This window comes from Chiloscyllium plagiosum, chromosome 19, assembly GCF_004010195.1.
Source record: "Chiloscyllium plagiosum isolate BGI_BamShark_2017 chromosome 19, ASM401019v2, whole genome shotgun sequence".
Classification (NCBI taxonomy): Eukaryota; Metazoa; Chordata; class Chondrichthyes; order Orectolobiformes; family Hemiscylliidae; genus Chiloscyllium; species Chiloscyllium plagiosum.
In genome coordinates, this window is record NC_057728.1 from 67,422,083 (window position 1) to 67,442,283 (window position 20,201).

The 20,201-nt window shown below is 44.7% G+C and overlaps 1 protein-coding gene across 6 annotated transcripts in view; it reads left to right on the top strand.

Moving 5' to 3' along the window:
• Positions 1-20,201, top strand: part of osbpl8 (oxysterol binding protein-like 8) — a 416,034-nt gene that overhangs the window by 36,654 nt on the left and 359,179 nt on the right. For 4 of the 6 annotated variants that reach the window (XM_043708791.1, XM_043708786.1, XM_043708784.1 and 1 more), the window contains exon 2: positions 1,193-1,285. The exons of the other annotated variants lie outside the window; for them this stretch is intronic. In XM_043708791.1, coding sequence (XP_043564726.1) covers positions 1,222-1,285 — 64 coding nt within the window. In that variant the 5' untranslated portion in view covers positions 1,193-1,221. The remainder of the gene's footprint in view (positions 1-1,192; positions 1,286-20,201) is intronic. 6 annotated transcript variants of the gene reach the window in all.

Here is a 20,201-nt window from a genome sequence, read left to right on the forward strand (position 1 = left end):
GAAGAGCGCCTCATCTTCCACCTAGGAACCCTCCAACCATAAGGGATGAACTCAGATTCCTCCAGCTCCCTCATTCCCCCTCCCCCCACCTTATATCAGTCCCAACCTTCAGACTCAGCACCGCCTTCTTGACCTGCAATCATCTTTCCGACCTCTCCGCCCCCACCCCCTCTCCTGCCTATCACCCTCACCTTAACCTCCTTCCACCTATCGTATTCCCAACGCCCCTCCCCCAAGTCCCTCCTCCCTACCTTTTATCTTCGCTTGCTTGGCACATCTTCCTCATTCCTGAAGAAGGGCTCATGCCCGAAACGTCAATTCTCCTCCTTGGATGCTGCCTGACCTGCTGTGATTTTCCAGCAACACATTTTTCAAGATGAATATGTGTGGCATTGAATCTTTGAAATAAACACAAGGGTCATTGGACTCAATGTTTATTGGCTTTCTCTACAGATGCAGCCACACCTGCAGGGTTTCTCCAGCACATTATATCTTTGTTTCAAACCTCTAGCCAGTGAAATACTAATTATAGTTATTGCTAGAATCAAAAGATATAGTAGTGTGCTTGTGGCAAGTTGCCACACAGCATTGTGATAATCACAAAATTCGTTTTGTAATTTTGGTTGATGGATAAAACTTAGCCAAAGCACTGAGGAGAAATCTTGAACCTTTGGAAATTGTGCAGACTTTGTTCACCTTTATCTGAGGGGAGACAGAGCCTATGTGTCAGTCAAGAGTTGTCACCTCCAACAGTGCAGCATTCCTCAGGATTGCACGAGTGTCAACTTGAATGTCCCATTCTTGACTCTAGGGTTGGGCTTGAACATGATGTTATAATGGTAACAGATTTGAAGAGGACTTGCTAATGAACACTTGAAAAAAAAATTCTGTGCCGACTCACAACTTTGAAAAAAATGACAATAAAGTGAAGTGAAGAATGGGACTTTGCAGTGTTGCAGTTTTGAATAACTATCGAGTTACATGTTAATATATGGAAATGATAATTGGACATTTAATGAAGAGCATTTCAAATATAATGGACATTTACATTTATAACTGGAGTAGTGATGTCTTAATGCATGTTACAATTTTGACTAAATAAAATCTCTTTACTGGAAAAGATAGAAATGAATGTAAATGACCAAATTATCTTTTCTCACTACTTCCAATTTTATCCCCTTCTATCCTGAAGGCACCCAACACATATTAGGAGACAGTTCCATGGATGCTGGGCATTCTACAGTTGTTCGCCCAAGTGGCCATTCATCATGTGTGAGCCTAGATGGTGAGTTTTGGCAGACTACGATCTTGGGTTGGGACTTCACAATTGAGCTTCATCCTGTTCTCAAAATGGTCAAAATGCTCAAGTGAAAAGAGATGTGTGCAGACTGAATGAAGCAGTGTGACAGGTAGTAACCAAGATAGAGGAAGTCTTCACCATAACCTAGAGTGACTCCATCAATATATATGGGAGGTGGAATATTTGGCTGACCATGAGTGGATTGATACTGTCTTGGCAACATTAAAGGAAAGGTTCAGTTTTGTGTATCCAGAATTGGAAATTTTAAAAATTCATTCATGGTATGTGGGCATGTGGGCTCGGCCAGCATTTATTGCCCATCCATAATTAAGAGTCAATCACGTTGCTGTGAATTTGCAGTCAGATGTTGGCTAGATGAGCTAAGAATGGCAGATTCCTTTGCCCTGGAGAAGATAATTGGGAGTTGCCTTCTTGATCCACTTAAGGGGCACTTAAGGTTTTAAGGGGCGCCTTGGGGCGCTCACAATGATGCTAGGGAGTAAGCTCCAAGATTTTGACCCAGAAACAGTAGAAGAATAGTGGTAATCTTCTAAGTCAGAATGGCGTGTGACTGGAGAGGATCTTGCAGGTAATGATATTCCAATGTATCTGCAGACCTTGTCCTTCTAGCTTGCCAAGGTCATCGGCTGCCAAAGGAGCTTTGAATTCCTACAGTACAACTTGTAGATTTTATCACTGCTGCTACTGTGGTGAAGGAAATAAATATTAGTGGTAGATGTGGTGGCAATCAAATGGCTCCTTAGTACTGGATTGTGTCAAGCTTCTTCAGTATTGTTGGAGCTGTACTCCGTTATACTCCTGATATGTGCCTTGTGGATGGTGGGCAAACATTGGGGATCAAGATGTGAATTAATCAGCACAAAATTCTTAGCACCTGACCTCTGGTGGTAAAACCTGATTGAATTTTTTTTGAGGACATAACCAAAACGATTTATGTGGACACATGTGACCACACAGAGGTGAACTCCTCTGTTAATTAAGCCAAACACCTAAGAAAGCTCACGTCACCTTGAAATCTGTTCAAAAATGAGTGATAGAGATCTCCCAAATTCTACTGTCGAATTTTTTTTTATATGGAATCCCTGCAGTGTGGAAACAGGCCATTCAGCCCAACTAGTCCACACTGACCCTCCAAATAGCAACCCACCCAGATCCATTCCCCTACATTTACCCCTGACTAGTGCACCTAACCTAAACATTCCTGAACACTATGGGTAATTTAGCATGGCCAATTCACTTAACCTGCATATCTCTGGATTGTGTGAGGAAGCCAGAGTGCCTGGAGGAAATCCACGCAGATACTGGGAAAATGTGCAAACGCCCCACAGGTAGATGCCCGAGGCTGGAAATGAACCTGGGCCCCTAGCGCTGTGAGGCAGCAGTGCCAACTTTGTAAAGAAGATAACGTTAATTTATTTTCTAACTCTAAAAATTAACTGGATGGAGGTTTGCTCACTGAGCTGGAAGGTTCATTTTCAGATGTTTAGTCACCATACTAGGTAACATCTTCAGTGACCCTCCAGACGAAGCACTGCTTGTGTTTCCTGCTTTCTGTTTTTATGTTTGGGTTTCCTTGGGTTGGTGATGTCATTTCCTGTGGTGGTGCCATTTCTTATGGTGATGTCATTTCCTGTTCTTTTTCTCAGGGAGTGGTAAATGGGGTCCAAGTCGATGTGTTTGTTGATAAAGTTCTGGTTGGAATACCATGCTTCAAGGAATTCTCATGCGTGTCTCTGTTTGGCTTGTCCTAGGATAAATGTGTTGTCCCAGTCGAAGTGGTGCCTTTCCTCATCTCTCTAAGGATACTACTGAGAGTGGATCATGTCTTTTTGTGGCCAGTTGATGTTCATGTATGCTGGTGGCTAGTTTTCTGCCTGTTTGTCCAATGTATTGTTTGTTACAGTTCTTGCAAGGTATTTTGTAAATGACATTAGTTTGCTTGTTGTTTGTGTGGAGCTTTTCAAGTTCATTAGCTGCCATTTTAGTGTGTTAGTTGGTTTGTGGGCTACCAAATGGCTGATGGAATTTAACGTGAGCAAGTGCGAGGTCTTGCACTTTGGCAAAAAGAATAAAAGCATAGACTACTTTCTAAATGGTGAGAAAATTAATAAAGCCAAAGCACAAAGAGATCTGGGAGTGCTAGTCGAAGATTCTCTAAATATTCGTTGGAGTTTAGAAGATTAAGGGGAGACTTAATAGAGACGTACAAAATAATACATGGCTTGGCAAAGGTGGATGCTAGGAAATTGTTTCAGTTGAACGAGGAGACTAGGACCCGTGGACACAGCCTTAGAATTAGAGGGGGTCATTTCAGAACAGAAATGTGGAGGCATTTCTTCAGCCAGAGAGTGGTGGGCCTGTGGAATTCATTGCCACGGAGTGCAGTAGAAGCCGGGACGCTAAATGTCTTCAAGGCCGAGATTGATAGATTCTTGTTGTCTAGAGGAATTAAGGGCTACGGGGAGAACGCTGGTAAGTGGAGCTGAAATGCGCATCAGCCATGATTGAATGGCAGAGTGGACTCGATGGGCCGAATGGCCTTACTTCCACTCCTATGTCTTATGGTCTTATGATATCAAGATGTCTGGCAGTCATTTCTGAAATGTCTTTGATGTAGGGGAGAGTGGCTAGGGTTTCTGGACACGTTTTGTCTGCCTGTTTGGATTTGTCGCTGAGAAATGGGTGAACTGTGTTCATTGAGTACCCATTCTTTTTGAATACATGGTATAGGTGATTTTCCTCTGCTCTGCATGTGCGTGGTTCATTGAAATAATGTTCTGATGCAGCTTTGTTTGTGGATGTTGGGATGATTGCTTCTGTAGTTCAATATTTGGTCCATTTGTGGCGTTTTCCTGTTGACGCTGATTTGAAGTTCCCCATTGGCTGTTTGCTCTACTGTGACATCCAGGAATGGCAGTTTGTTGTTTTCCTCCTCTTTAGTGAACTTTATGTCAGTAAGGGTATTATTGATGGTCTTGAAGATTTCCTCTAATTTGTTTTGTTTAGTGGTGACAAAGGTATAATCCACATAGCGGACCCAAAGTTTGGTTTGATGATTGGCAGAGCCGTTTGTTCGAGTCTCTGCATTACAGCCTCTGCTAAGAGCCCTGATATAGGAGATCCCATGGGTGTTCTGTTGGTTTGTTTGGAGGTTTTGTAGTTGAAGGTGAAGTGGGTGGTAAGGCATAGGTCCACCAGCTTGGCGATACTGTCCTTGCTGTTGAAGTTGCTGGTGTTTGGTGTATGTGCCTTTGGGTCTTCTAATAGTATAGTCAGTGTTTCATTGGCTAGGTTGATGTGAACAGGGCTGTTACATCAAAGGATACCATTATTTCATCCTCTTCGATCTTGGTGTCTTTGGTCTTCAGGAAACCTTGGGTGGAGTGGATGGCATGGCGTGAGTCTTCTACTAAGTGTTTTAGTCTTTGGTGTAGCTCCTTGACCAATCTGTAAGTTGGTGCCAGGTAGCAAGACTATGGGTCAGAGAGGGGCTCCTGGTTTGTGAATTTTGGGTAATCCGCAGAAGTGTGGTGTGTTGGATGTGTCTGATTTCATTTTTTGGAAGTCAGTCTTATTTATTTCTCCAGATTTCTGAAGGTTTTTGAGTCGGGCTGTGATTTGGCTCTCGTCTGGTGTGGCCCCCTGCACCTTCTACCTGGCGTATTCACCCTCTGGTATCAGCGTGCAGTTGGGTAATATTTATGGTGGGGCCGTCTTTAGCAAATGTGGCAGACAAAGGATGGATGTCTGATGTTTCTAGAGCTGATTAAGCAGCTTTGTCAGCAGCCTGGTTCCTCTTAAAAATATGACACTCGGGATTCTGTTCATCTGGTTCCCTCTGGTGAGCCTTGTCCTTCAACACTGCAGCCTTTGATGGGAGCTCGCTGATGTCCAGTAAGATCTTGATTATCTGCCATGCTTGACAGGGGTACCCCCGTGGTGACAAAACTCCCGTCTTCCCCAAACAGTCATGTAATCGTGGACAATCCCAAAAACATATCTACTATCAGTGTAAACGTTCACCCTCTTCTCTGTTACCTCCGTGAATGCCTAGGTGAGGGCCACTAACTCAGCCACCTGGGCAGAAAGACATCCTTCTTTTCTCCCTGCTCAGACAATTCATTATTCCGCATTCACTACTGCCCATCCTGTTCGTGGTAGACCATCTGTGAATCTCCGCAAGTTATCCACAAACAGGATCTCATTTGGTGCCTCCATTGGTACATCCTTTATCTCACTTTCCTCTACTTCATCGTCCACATCCCCACACACGTGGTTCACCATCACCTAACATCCTTTCCGCTGGCTTTTCCTGGGTATCTCGGACAATGGTAATGGATTTGGGTGGTGGCAAAAGAACAGCCTCCCATTTTGCTCTTCTCATGTTAGGAACAGTGTGCAATTTTCCCGTATTTAACATTTCTACGAGGGTTTGTTTGGTGTGCAAGACTATATTCCCTGTCATCCCAATAGGCTCACTGACCTTCACTGCCTACATGGCACAGTCTAAAGCAGCTGTACGTCTGGGCAAGCCGTTCACTATGGGGTCATCAGCAGTAGAGTAATACCCTATTTGTGGGGTTGGGTCGACTGCCACTTGTTGGTAAGTGTTGGTATCTACAAGTAGTGCGTTCGCTTTTTCTATGTAGTCTCTTTGATTTAAAATGACTATCAAGCGTCCTTTGCAAGTTGGACGGCAATATTTTTATCTTTAGTCTTTCTAGTGCTTTCCTTTCTTGTGTATTGAGCGTGTTTCCTTCCTTTCTCTTGCTTAATGTTGGTGCTCCTATCTGTCTGATAATTTACCCCATTTACCACCTCCTGAGAAAAAGAACATGAAATGACATCACCACAGGAAATGATGCCACCACAGGAAATGACATCACCAACCCAAGGAAACCCAAACATAGAAATGGAAAGCAGGAAACACCAGCAGTACTTCATCCAGAGGCTCACTAAAGGTGTTACCTAGTATAGTGACAAAACATCTGAAAATGAACCTTCCAGCTCAGTGAGCAAACCTACATTCAGAACCTCAACCTGAGCTTCAAAACTTTCGAAAAGTATAATTGATTGTGAGATGGTAACTTCCATCAGGTTTGCTGATGGGCCACGTGGGGGAATTAGTAGTACTCATAGTGTCTTGGAGAATTCCCCTCTCTACTAATCCTTTCACAGTTTCCACAACTGCCCTTCTGGCTTTGGGTTTTATGGGGTCTTGGCAGTGCGGCTTGTGTTTCAGACCCTCCATGACGACAGGGTCAATTTTAATCAAGCCAGTATCTAATTTAGTCTCCGCCTATACCCCTGGGACGGAGGCGCAAATGACCCCAAAACCATTATCCTCGAGCTGCCAATCTCATCCCATAGAGGAGGCAACTTGGACAGTGCTGAAGTGGCTCGCATAAGTCCACATTCTTTCCTTTCTCCCATTGGGAAGGGGCCAGATTAATTCACCCTTCCCATAGTCTATAAGGACTTGTACTCCTTCATTAAATCATCCCCCATAATTTCCCTTCATTATTTTTGCATACATAAAATCGCATCGGTATGTTCAGGTTATTGATTTCTACGAGAGTGGTCTCACTCAAGTACGCAGGGGTTCATCATCCATTAGTCCTTTTCACATAAATTATTTTGTTAGTTGTGGGCAGGGCTAGGTCAGTAATAGATATGGAGGCTCCCATTTCCACTAGCATCTCACACTCTGCCCCCTATCAGTGCAGACATGTAAATCCATCCCTCCTTATCATCCATGCCCATGGGCGCTGCCGGACATCAGTCCGATGTATTCTCAATGTTGGTTGCCATGTTTTCTCAACAAGTGTCTTCAGAGAGGCCTCTTTTGCCACATACTGACAAACACATGTGGGCTTCCTGTTGTTTTGTTTCCTCCCTCTACAATCCCTGACAAAGTGACCTGTCTTGTCACAACTGTGACAGTGGGTCTGGATTTCATTTTTGTGATGGCGCCTCAGTTTTCCTGCTTTACGTGCACGGGGTTGGGTTGGGTGGGGTGGGGTGGGGTGGGGGTTTCCTCCTCTGTCTTCCTTAATTGCTGTTGCCCATTCTATCAGGGCGTCACAGTCTTGGAGAACGACAGCCCCCATTTTTAGAACTGCCTGGTGCACGGGAGACAGCCTGTCCTTGAAAGCCTGAATGAATGCCCAGTCTGTTTGGGGTATCCCTAAGCAATCTTGGTAGAGCCTAAAAAGTCATTCCCCATATTTGGAAGCATTTCCCCCTCCCTTCAGTTGTTTCGTGTTTGTAACTTTTGCCGAATTGAACAAAGAACAAAGAAAATTTACGGCCCAGGAACAGGCCCTTCAGCCCTGCAAGCCTGTGCCAATCCAAATCCACTGTCAAAACCTATCGCCCAATTCCTGAGGATCTGTATCCTTCTGTATCCCTCTGCTCCCCATCTACTAATGCATCTGTCCAGATGCACCTTAAATGAATCTACCATGCCTACCTCTACTACCTTTGCTGGCAATGCATTCCAGACACCTAACACCCTCTGTGTAAATTACTTTCTGCGTGTATCCCCCTGAATCCTTTCTCCTCTCACTTAGAACAGGTGACCTCTCATTATTGAATCACTCACCCTGGGAAAAAGCTTATCTCTATCCACCCTGTCTATACCTGTCATGATTTTGTAGACCTCAAACAGGTTCCCCCCTCAATCTCTTTTTTTTCTAATGAAAACAGTCCTAACTTTTTAAACCTCTCTTCATAGCTAGCACCTTCCATTCAAGGCAACATCCTCGTAACCTTCTCTGCACCCTCTCCAAAGTGTCCACATCCTTTTGGTAATGTGGCGACCAGAACTGTACACAGTATTCTAAATGCGGCCGAACAAAAGTCTTGTACAATTTTAACATGACCTGCCAGCTCTTTTATTTTTGATCACTCTATCCACCTGTGCAGCCACCTTCTGGCTATAATAGACCTGAAATCCCAGATCTCTCTGCTCATTAACTTTTCCCAAGGCTCTTCCGTTTACAGTACACTTCGCTCTAGAATTAGACTTGCCAAAATGCATCACCTCACATTTGCCTGGATTGAACTCCATCTGCCATTTCTCCGCCCAACTCTCCAGTCTATCTATATTCTCCTGTATTCTTTGACAGTCCCCTAAAATTTCTACTATTTCACCAATCTTCATGTCATCTGCAAACTTACTGATCAGACCACCAATGCCCTCTTCCAGATCATTTATGTATATCACAAGCAACAGTGGACCCAACACTAACCCCGATGGAACACCACTGGTCACCTTTCTCCATTTTGAGAAACTCCCTTCACCTACTACTCTCTGTCTCATGTTGCTCAACCAGTTCTTTATCCAATTCGGTAGAACACCCTGCACACCATGTGACCTCACTTTCTCCATTAGTCTACCATGGGGAACCTTATCAAACGCCTTCCTCAAGTCCATGTATATGACATCAACAGCCGTTCCTTCGTCTATCAATTTGGTCACATCCTCAAAGATCTCTATTAAGTTGGGTAAAAACAATGACTGCAGATGCTGGAAACCAGATTCTGGATTCAAGTGGTGCTGGAAAAGCACAGCAGTTCAGGCAGCATCCAAGGAGCATGGAACATCTCCGGGACACCAATCAACCACACCACCCTGTGGCCCAACATTTCAACTCCCCCTCCCACTCTGCCGAGGACATGCAGGTCCTGGGCCGCCTTCACCGCCGCTCCCTCACCACCCGACGCCTGGAGGAAGAACGCCTTATCTTCCGCCTCGGAACACTTCAACCCCAGGACATCAATGTGGACTTGACCGGTTTCCTCATTTCCCCTTCCCCCACCTCACCCTAGTCCCAAACTTCCAGCTCAGCATTGTCCCCATGACCTGTTCTACCTGCCTATTTTCCTTTCCACCTATCCATTCCACCCCCATCCACCCACTGTACTCTTTGCTACCTTCCCCCACCCTCTTCCCTGACCCATCACCTTCATCCCCACCCCCATTCACCTATTGTACTCTATGCTACTTTCTCCCCACCCCCACCCTCTCATTTATCTCTCCACCCTTCAGGCACTCTGCCTGTGTTCCTGATGAAGGGCTTTTGCCCGAAACGTTGATTTTCCTGCTCCTTGGATGCTGCCTGAACTGCTGTGCTTTTCCAGCACCACTCTAATCCAGAATCTCTATTGAGTTGGTATGGCATGATCTCACCTTCACAAAACCATATTGCATATCACTGATAAGCCCATTCTCTTCCAAATATAAATAGATACTATCCCTCAGTATCTTCTCCAGCACCTTTCTCACCACTGACTTCAGGCTTACTGGTCTGTAGTTACCTGGAATATCCCTACTACCCTTCTTGAACAGGGGGACAACATCAGCAATACTCCAGTCCTCCAGCACTTTACCTGTGTTTAAGAATGCTCCAGCGGTATCTGTTACGGCCCCAGCTATTTCCTCCCTCGCTTATGTCCGCAACCTGGGATAGATCTCATCCGGTCCTGGGGATTTGTCCATCTTAATATCCTTTAGCCTACACAACACATCCTCCGTCCTTAGGTTAATGTGATCCAGACTAAACAAACTTCTATCTCTCACCTCAACATTCATCATGTTCCTTTCCTCCGTGAACACTGATGCAAAGTAATCATTGAGAATCTCACCAAGTTTCTCAGGTTTGACACACAGCCTTCCTTCCTTATCCTTTCGTAGACCAATCCTTTCTCTAGTTACCCCCTTGCTTCTGATATATGAATAAAAGGCCTTGGATTCTCCTTAATTCTGCTCGCTAAATTTATTTCATGACCCCTTTTAGCCCGCTTGATTTTTCGTTTTAAGGTTGGTCCTACTCTCCCAATATTCCTCCAAAGCCTGTTCTGTCCTTAGCTGCCTGGACCTTATCCTCTTTGCTAGTCACATGATTTCTCCTGTCATCCACGATTCACAAATCTTGCCTTTCCTATCCCTTGTTTCCAAATTCTGCACTGTCTTCAAGCTATCTTTAAAAGCCTCCCACACAGCAATAGCTATGTGCAATCCACATTTCTGAGCTCCTGTCTAGTTTTGATATAATTGACCGTGGCCCAGTTTAGTACTCTTCCCTTAGCACCACTCTCATCTTAGAATGTTCATAGACAAAAACTTAGAGTTGTGGTCACTATTCCCATTGAAATCCCCACTGCAACTTCTACTACCTGGTCTTGCTCATTCCCCAAAACCAAGTCCTCTTCCCTAGTTGGACTATTGACGTACTGCTCGAGAAAACTTTCCTGGATGCTTCTTACAAATTCTGTCCCAACCAGACCTCTGACAGTAAGTGTATCCCAGTCAATGTTGGGAAATTTAAATCTCCCATCACTACCACCCTGTTGCCTCTACATTTTTCCATAATCTATTTACCTATTTGTTCTTCTACCTCACATTCACCTTTGGGAGACCTGTAGTATAGCCCCAACAATGTAACTGCACCCTTCTTATTTCTTAGCTCTACCCATAATGCCTCACTGCTCAAGCCCTCCATAGTGTCCTTCTTTAGCACAGCCGTCGTATCATCCCTGACCAGCAGTCAACTCCTGACCCCCTTTTACTTCCTCCCTGTCTTGTCTGAAGCATCTATGTCCTGGAACATTTTGTTGCCAATCATCATGCCCTTCCTTCAACCAAGTCTCTGTGATCGCAATAACGTCATACTCCCAGGTACCAATCCAAGCCCTAAGTTCGTCTGCCTTACCCACTATACTACTTGCACTAAAGCATATGCACTTCAGACCACCAGTTCCTTTGCCTTCATTTGCTCTCAGCCTACTCTTCCCCTTGGTAATGCTGACTTCATGATCTTGTTCTGTACAGTCTCAAGTTTCCATCTCATAGTACAGTGGTCTTCTCTAATGGTTCCCAGCCACCTTCCACGTTAGTTTAAAATTTGTGTGTGGTTTCCTCAGAGCATGCTGGATTTTGGCCTTAAATCTGCCGAAGGGCCCATGCTGATCGTCTATATCTGCTTTCTTCAGGGTACTTTGGGTCCATCTGCTGCTCGTATAATCCTGACTTCATTGCTGTGCGGCATTTGTTTTTCCTTGGTCCATTTCTTTGTGGATTCCAAAGTCCGACCTATGAGGCCAGCCAATTGATGGACCAAAAGAATACCTATCTTCTTGGTCTTAACTTTCTTTTTGTCCATGGGCCAATTTCGCTGTTGATCTCGGGTCTAGGATGGATCCCACCCACTCTTTCTATCTGTCTGAGTGAATGTCTATCTATCAAATACTGGTTAATGAGAGACCCTGGGAGTCCTCATTGATCTCCCTGACCTGCCATAACATTGATAGGTTTATACTCTCAGATGCTCTGTCGGTTGATCGTGTTTACCCACCAGCCATGACTGCTGCGTGTTTTCCCACGGTCGCGTTTCACCCAGAAGTGTTCCTATTGGATCCGGCGATGCCTGTTTTTGGGAGTGATCATTTCCCCGTATCGTAGGCCTTTATCTCAGGCAGGAACAGTCACACTGGCATCTGAGTATGACTCAACTCAGAGGCCCCACAACAGACACTCTCTCATTCACTCTTACCAGATGAACAGTTTCTGTAGTTTGACCTGTTTTTGTCTGACATCCTGCTCCGACTCCTAAGAGGTGGCCACTCTATCCCAGACTGTGAACAGGAGCCTGCTCACTATGTCAATTTGTTGTACCGAAATTAATAAAAATTAAACTTAGGAGCAAGTCAACCAAATTTAGAAGCATGTCAATCAAATTTATTAAATCAAAAGCTTTTGGGTGGAGCAGCGTGATTCTGACCCTAACCATGGGACTTGGCCATGCCGTCTGTCCCTGAGCAACAGGTACAGCAGTTTTTATAATCTGGATGACGTACAATGAAAGCTCAGAAAGGCAGTTTATGTTCTGCGCATGCGTGCAAAAAATCGTCGGTTGTGTTCTGTGCGTGCGCACGCAGACATCACTGTCTCCGGGAGCGACGTACCACGCTGTTGTGTTCTGTAAGTATTTCTTCTTTAGTTAGTTTCTCTCTTTAGTTGGACTGAACGGTTTGTTTCCATCCTGTATGACCCTATGACTCTGTGATACCTGGGATGTTCATGATGGGGATTTAGTCATGGTCATGCTAGTGAATGTCAAGCATTGACGGTGAGATTCTGGATGTAAGTTTGCTTGCTGAGCTGGAAGGTTTGTTTTCAGTCGTTTTGTCACCATACTAGGTAACATCATCAGTGAGCCTCTGATGTAGCACTGGTGTCAGTGACCTGCTTTTGATTTCTGTGTTTTGGTTTCCTTGGAGTGGGATGTCATTTCGCGCGGTGATGTCATTTCGCGCGGTGGTGTCATTTCGCGCGGTGGTGTCATTTCACGCGGTGGTGTCATTTCACGCGGTGTCATTTCACGCGGTGGTGTCATTTCACGCGGTGGTGTCATTTCACGCGGTGGTGTCATTTCCTGTTCTTCTCAGAGGGTAGTACATGGGGTCCAAGTCAGTGTGTTTGTTGATAGAGTTCTGGTTGGAATACCATGCGTGTCTCTGTTTAGCTTGTCCTAGAATGAATGTGTTGTCCCAGTCGAAGTGGTGCCTTTCCTCATCTATATGTAAGGATACTAGTGAGAGTGGAGCATGCCTTTTTGTGGCCAGTTGATGTTCATTATCCTGGTGGCTACTTTTCTGCCTGTTTGTCCAATGTATTGTTTGTTACAGTTCTTGCAAGGTATTTTGTAAATGACATTAGTTTTGCTTGTTGTTTGTATGGAGTCTTTCAGGTTCATTAGCTGCTGTTTTAGTGTGTTAGTTGGTTTGTGGGCTACCATGATATCAAGACGTTTGAGAAGTCTGGCAGTCATTTCTGATATGTCTTTGATGTAGGGGAGAGTGGCTAGGGTTTCTTGTCTACTTGTTTGAGTTTGTTGCTGAGAAATCGGCGAACTGTGTTCATTGGTTACCTGTTCTGCTTGAATACACTGTCTAGGTGATTTTCCTCTGCTCTTCGTAGTTCTTCTGTGCTGCAGTGTGTGGTGGCTCGTTTGAAATAATGTTCTGATGCAGCTTCGTTTGTGGATGTTGTGATGATTGCTTCTGTAGTTGAGTATTTGGCCTGTGTGTATTATTTTCCTGTAGACACTGGTTTGGAGTTCCCCATTAGCTGTTCGCTCTACTGTCACGTCTAGGAATGAAAGTTTGTTGTTTCCCCCCTGTTTAGTGAATTTAATGCCAGTAAGGGTATTATTGATGGTCTTGAAGGTTTCCTCTAATTTGTTTTGTTTAGTGATGATAAAGGTGTCATCCACGTAGCGAACCCAAAGTTTGGGTTTGATGGTTGGCAGAGCTGTTTGTTCGAGTCTTTATTGCCTCTGCCAAGTACCCTGATATCGGAGATCCTATGGGTGTGCTGTTGCTTTGTCTGTGGGTTTTGTTATTAAAGGTGAAGTGGGTGGTAAGGCATGGGTCCACTAGAACATAGAAGAATACAGCGCAGTACAGGCCCTTTGGCCCTCCGGAGATCCTATGGGTGTGCTGTTGCTTTGTCTGTGGGTTTTGTTATTAAAGGTGAAGTGGGTGGTAAGGCATGGGTCCACTAGCTTGACGATGATTTATTTGTTGATGAAGTTGGTGGTGTTTGGTGTCTGTTTCTTTGGCCTTCTGTAAGTGTAGTCAATGTTTCCTTGGCCAGGTTGACGTTGATGGTTAGACTCTTTCTTAAAAGTAGTTATTGCCTGGTAACTGAAGTGAATGTTCCATCCGCAGGGCACAATCATGGATGTTCAGGTCTTGCTGCATAGAGAGTGGCTTGCAGAGCAGGAAAGGACACTGCAGAAATCTGTAACTGCTCACATATATATTGATGGTATGTGTATGGAATGAACCGCCAGAGGAAGTGGGGGAGGCTCGTACGATTGCAACATTTAAAAGGCATTTGGGTGGGTGTATCAATGGGATAGGCTTGAAGGCATATGGGCTGGGTGCTGGTAGGTGGGACAAGATTGGGTTGGGATATATGGTCAGCATGGACAAGTTGGACCAATGGGTTTGTTTCTGTGCAGAACATCACTCTGATTGTATAGTGTTCAGTTAGTTTTGGCACAGAGGCAGCTGAGATTAAAGAGATTTTGAGCCCAATTGCATTAACAGCAGACAATATTTGATCTTTCAGATGAACACTCATTTTCAGGAAGATTGTAAAGGGGATGGGCACTGTAGGGCAGCCTTGTTTGACCTACGTTGAGGGTTTGAAGCCATCTGTTCCAGATATTAGAGGATATGAGAATAGTGCAAGCAAATGGCTTTACTGGAAGTTCAGCACAGATCCAGTTGGATGGTGGAACAGACATGAGGGAGTGGAATGACTTACTCATACTTCTGTCTCCTTTGTTCCAAGATCACTCACTTAAAACAGTGGCAATCAGATCATCAGAAAGCAGTTGCACTATTTTGAAGAAGCTTGTTGGACATGCAAATATTTGGAGCACAATTCATAAATTTGCTGAAGAAAATACCTCAGTCAGTGAGTGAAGTGAAGAGTCTGTGGTGTTGTTGACACTTGTAGATTGTCCAGGCAATAAAGGTCATGTCAGGAATTCATCTGGAAGGTCTAAAGCCACATTGTATCTCTGAGGTGTTTTTTTTTCAACCACGGGCAACAGTTGATTCAGGACTATGTGAGTGAGGATTTTGCCTGTTGTGGAGAAAAGGGAGATGCCTTGATTCCACGCATGACTTAGTCTTGCAGTTAAAATTGTTGCATTGCTGAAATGAGATTGATTTGGAGGTGCCGGTGTCTTACACACAGTACTCTGCTCGATGAAGGTAAGCACATATGCCTTCTTGATCACTATATCCGCTGTGCAGCCACCTTCAGGGTACAATGGACTTGAACTCCCAGATCTCTCTGCTCATCAACTTCTCCCAAGGCTCTTCCGTTTACAGAATAATTCGCTCTAGATATATGATTGGTCTTTTCTGTAATTAAGGCTGTAGTGTATCTTAAAAAACATAAATAATGTGCAATTTTCGAATGTAATTGCGCAACTTCACCAAGTAACACAGAAGCTTTAACCTCCCTGTTGCTGGATAGAGTTGCATCAAGGTGCCTTACTTGAATAAACTAATTACCTTGCTTTGTGCAGAACATATTCCGTTGATTCTTTTGACCAATCTTGAACCAAGAGCCCCTTTGGAGGTGTCGAGATCTTCATGGGGTGTCCAATGTTAAAAATCTCCCAACGCCAAGTTAACCCCAATCGAGTGTGTGGTGCTGGAAAAGCACACCAGGTCAGGCAGCATCTGAGGAGCAGGAGAATCGATATTTCGGACATGAGCCCTTAATCAGGAATCGGGTTATCACCAACTTAACAAACAATCCAAGTCTTTTTCAATACATAATTTTGGTTACATCACACTGTAAACTTTTGCTATAAATTCTGTGTCTTACAATCTTCTCCTCCACAACCACCTGATGAAGGAGTAATGCTCCGAAAGCTAGTGCTTCCAAATAAACCTATTGGACTGTAACCTGGTGTTATGTGATTTTTAACTTTGAAAGCAGCTTGAGTCAGTGGGGGTAATTTTTACTCCTAAATCAGTGGGGTGAGTGAATAATGTTTTCATGTGTGTAAAGGATGCGTGCAAAAGACAAGGCTAAAATACTCTCAATATTTTCCACTCGAAGGTGCCGACTGGATGATCCATGTCGGCCTCCACCAGAGGTGCCCAGCATGAGAGATGTTGAGCTTCAGCCAATTTGACTAATTCTACAAAATACCACAAAACTGTTGGCAGCCCTGAATGCTGCAAGGCTATGTAGTACAGCAATGTGGGGTGTCGGGGTTACTAGCTGGCCATTGATTATTGCCCAATTTAGTCACCCATCAGAAGCAATGATGAGATACCCTCTTAAACCACGATAATCCACGTGCTGTATATTGAGTCATAGTCATAGCGATGTACAGCACGGAAACAGACCCTTCGGTCCAACCCGTCCATGCCGACCAGATATTCCAACCCAATCTAGTCCCACCTGCCAGCACCCGATCCATATCCCTCCAAACCCATCCTATTCATATACCCATCCAGATGCGGCTTAAATGTACCAGCCTCCACCACTTCCTCTGGCAGCTTATTCCATACACGTACCACCCTCTGTGTGAAAAGGTTGCCCTGTAGGTCTCCTTTTTTTTTAATCTTTCCCCTATGCCCTCTAGGTCTGGATTCCCTGACCCCAGGGAAAAGACTTTGCCTATTTACCATATCCATGCCCCACATAATTTTGTAAACCTCTATAAGGTCACCCTTCAGCCTCCGAAGCTCCAGGGAAAACAGCCCCAGCCTGTTCAGCCTCTCCCTGTAGCTCACATCCTGCAACCCTGGCAACATCCTTGTAAATCTTTTCTGAACCCTTTCAAGTTTCACAACAACTTTCCGATAGGAAGGAGACCAGAATTGCTCGCAATATTCCAACAGTGGCCTAACCAATGTCTTGTACAGATTCCAACAGTGACCTAACCAATGTCCTGAACAGCCTCAACATGACCTTCCAACTCCTGTACTCAATACTCTGACCAATAAAAGAAAGCATACCAAGTGCCTCCTTCACTATCCTATCAACTTATGACTCCACTTTAAAGGAGCTATGAACCTGCACTCCAAGGCCTCTTTGTTCAGCAACACTCCACCCTCTTCGCTGTCCACTATACCTCCAATTTTGGTGTCATCTGCAAACTTACTAACTGTACCTCTTATGCTTGCATCCAAATCATTTATGTAAATGACAAAAAGTAGAGGACCCAGTACCGATCCTTGTGGCACTCCACTGGTCACAGGCCTCCAGTCAGAAAAACAACCCTCCACCAACACCCTCTGTCTTCTACCTTTGAGCCAGATCTGTATTCAAATGGCTAGTTCTCCCTGTATTCCATGAGATCTAACCTTGCTAATCAGTCTCCCATGGGGAACCGTGTCGGACAGTTTGCTGAAATCCATTTCGATCACATCTATCGCTCTGTCCTCAGCAACCATCTTTATTACTTCAAAAAACTCAATCAAGTTTGTGAGACATGATTTCTCACGCACAAAGCCATATTGACTATCTCTAATCAGCCCTTGCCTTTCCAAATACATGTACATCTTGTCCCTCAGAATTCCCTCTTACAACTTGCCCACCACCGACGTCAGGCTCACCGGTCTATAGTTCCCTGGCTTGTCCTTACCGCCCTTCTTAAACAGTGGCACCACGTTAGCCAACCTCCAGTCTTCCAGCACCTCACCTGTGAGTATCAGTGATGCAAATATCTCAGCAAGAGGCCCAGCAATCACTTCCTTAGCTTCCCACAGAGTTCTAGGGTACACTTGATCAGGTCCTGGGGGTTTATCCATCTTTGTGCATTTCATGGCCTCCAGCATTTCCTCCTCTAATATGGACGTTTTGCAAAGTGTCACCATCTATTTCCCTACAGTCTATATCTTCCATCTCCTTTTCCACAGTAAGTACTGATGCAAAATACTCGTTTAGTATCTCCCCCATTTTCTGCGGCTCCACGCAAAGGCCGCCTTGCTGATCTTTAAGGGGCCCTATTCTCTCCCTACCTTGCTGATCTTTAAGGGGCCCTATTCTCTCCCTAGTTACCCTTTTGTACTTAATGTATTTGTATAAAACCTTTGGATTCTCCTTAATTCTATTTGCCAAAGCAACTCATGTCCCCTTTTTGCCCTCCTGATTCCCTCTTAAGTATACTCCTACTGCCTTTATACTCTTCTTAAGGATTCACTTGATCTATCCTGTCTATACCTTACATATGCTTCCTTCTTTTTCTTAACCAAGCCCTCAATTTCTTTAGTCATCCAGCATTCCCTATACCTACCAGCCTTTCCTTCTTAACAGGAATATACTTTCGCTGGATTCTTGTTATCTCATTTCTGAAGGCTTCCCATTTTCCAGCCATCCCTTTACCTGCGAACACCTGCCCCCAATCAACTTTATGTGGCAATGCAATTGAATTTCTGGTCAATGGTAATCTCTAGGATGTTGATAGTGATGCATTCAATGACAGCAGCACCCATTGAATGTCAAGGGACAGTAGTTATTTCAATGCCTGGCATTTATGTGGTGTGAATGTTATTTGTGATTTGTCAGCACAAGCTTGGGTATTGTCCAGATCTTGTTGCATTTGATCATTGGCTGCTTCAGTATCTGAGGAGTCATGAATGGTGCTGAGCTTTGTAGAATAATCGGCAAACATCCTCAGTTGTGACCTTAGAATGCAGAGGAGGCATTGATGAAGCAGCTGAAGATATTTGGGCCTATGCTGAACTAGTCTTACAGAGATGTCCTGCAGATGAGATGACTGACATTCAACAACCACAATCATCTACTGTTTGTTAGACTCGAACCATTGGAGAGCTTGCCCCCGGTACCCTTTCTTTTCATTCACGGGACAGGGCCATCGCTCGCTAGGCCAGCATTTATTGCCCATCCCAAACTATTCAGAGGGCAGTTCAGAGTCAACCATGTTTCTGTGGGTCTGGAGTCACATGTCGGTCAGACCAGGCAAAGATGGCATTAGAGGACATTAGAGATCAAGATGGGTTTTTCCATCAATCAACAGTGATTATCATTGGACTCTTGATTCCAGATTTGTACTGAATTCGAATTTCACCATCTACCATGGCAAGATTTGAACCCAGGTCCCCAGAACATTACCTGGGTCTCTTGTAATACCCGACTCCATACGTGGGAAAAGGTTCATACTGTCTACCCTATCTAACCCCCGAATCATCTTGTACACCTCAGATTAACTGGTCTCTGGATTAACTGGCGATAATTCCACAAAGCCATTACTTCCCCATTGATTCCTGTCTTGTTAGGACTCCTTGATGCCAACCAAATATGGCCATGATGTCAAGAACTGTTACTGTCCCTTCACTTCTGGAAAGTGAGCTCTTTTGTCCATAGAGTCAGAGGTATAAAGCACGGAAACAGACCCTTCGGTCCAACTTGTCCATGCTGACCAGATATTCTAACTGAATCTCGTCACATTTGCCAGCACTTGGCCCGTATCCTTCTAACCTCTTGCAAAGCATGTACCCATTCAGATGCCTTTTAAATTCTGTAATTGTATCAGCTTCCACCAGTTCCTATGGAGGCACATTCCATACACCCACCACCCTCTGCCTGAAAGATTTGTCCCCTTACATCCCTTTTACATCTTGCCCTTCTCACCCTGAATTTACATCTTCCAGTTCTGGATCCCCCCTTACCACCACCCTGGGAAAAGACCTTGTCTACTTACCCTACCCACATCCCTCTTGATTTTAGAAATCTCTATAAGGTCACCAATCAGCCTCTGCTCCAGGGAAAACAGCCCCAGGCTTTTTTTTTAGATTACATTACAGTGTGGAAACAGGCCCTTCGGCCCAACAAGTCCACACCGACCCGCCGAAGCGAACCCACCCATACCCCTACATTTACCCCTTACCTAACACTACGGGCAATTTAGTACGGCCAATTCACCTGACCCTGCACATCTTTGGACTGTGGGAGGAAACCGGAGCACCCGGAGAAAACCCACGCAGACACAGGGAGAACGTGCAAACTCCACACAGTCAGTCGCCTGAGGCGGGAAGTGAACCCGGGTCTCTGGCGCTGTGAGGCAACAGTGCTAACCACTGTGCCACCGTGCCGCCCTATTCAGCCTCTCCCTATAACTCAAACCCTCCAACCCTGACAACATCCTTGTAAATCTTTACTGAACCCTTTCAAGTTTCACAACATCCTTCTGATATGAGGGAGACCAGAATAACATGCAGTATTCCAAAAGCGGCCTAACCAACATCTATACAGCCGCAACATGACATCCCATTGTCCATGTTTGAACCAAGGCTATAATGAGGAAGGAAT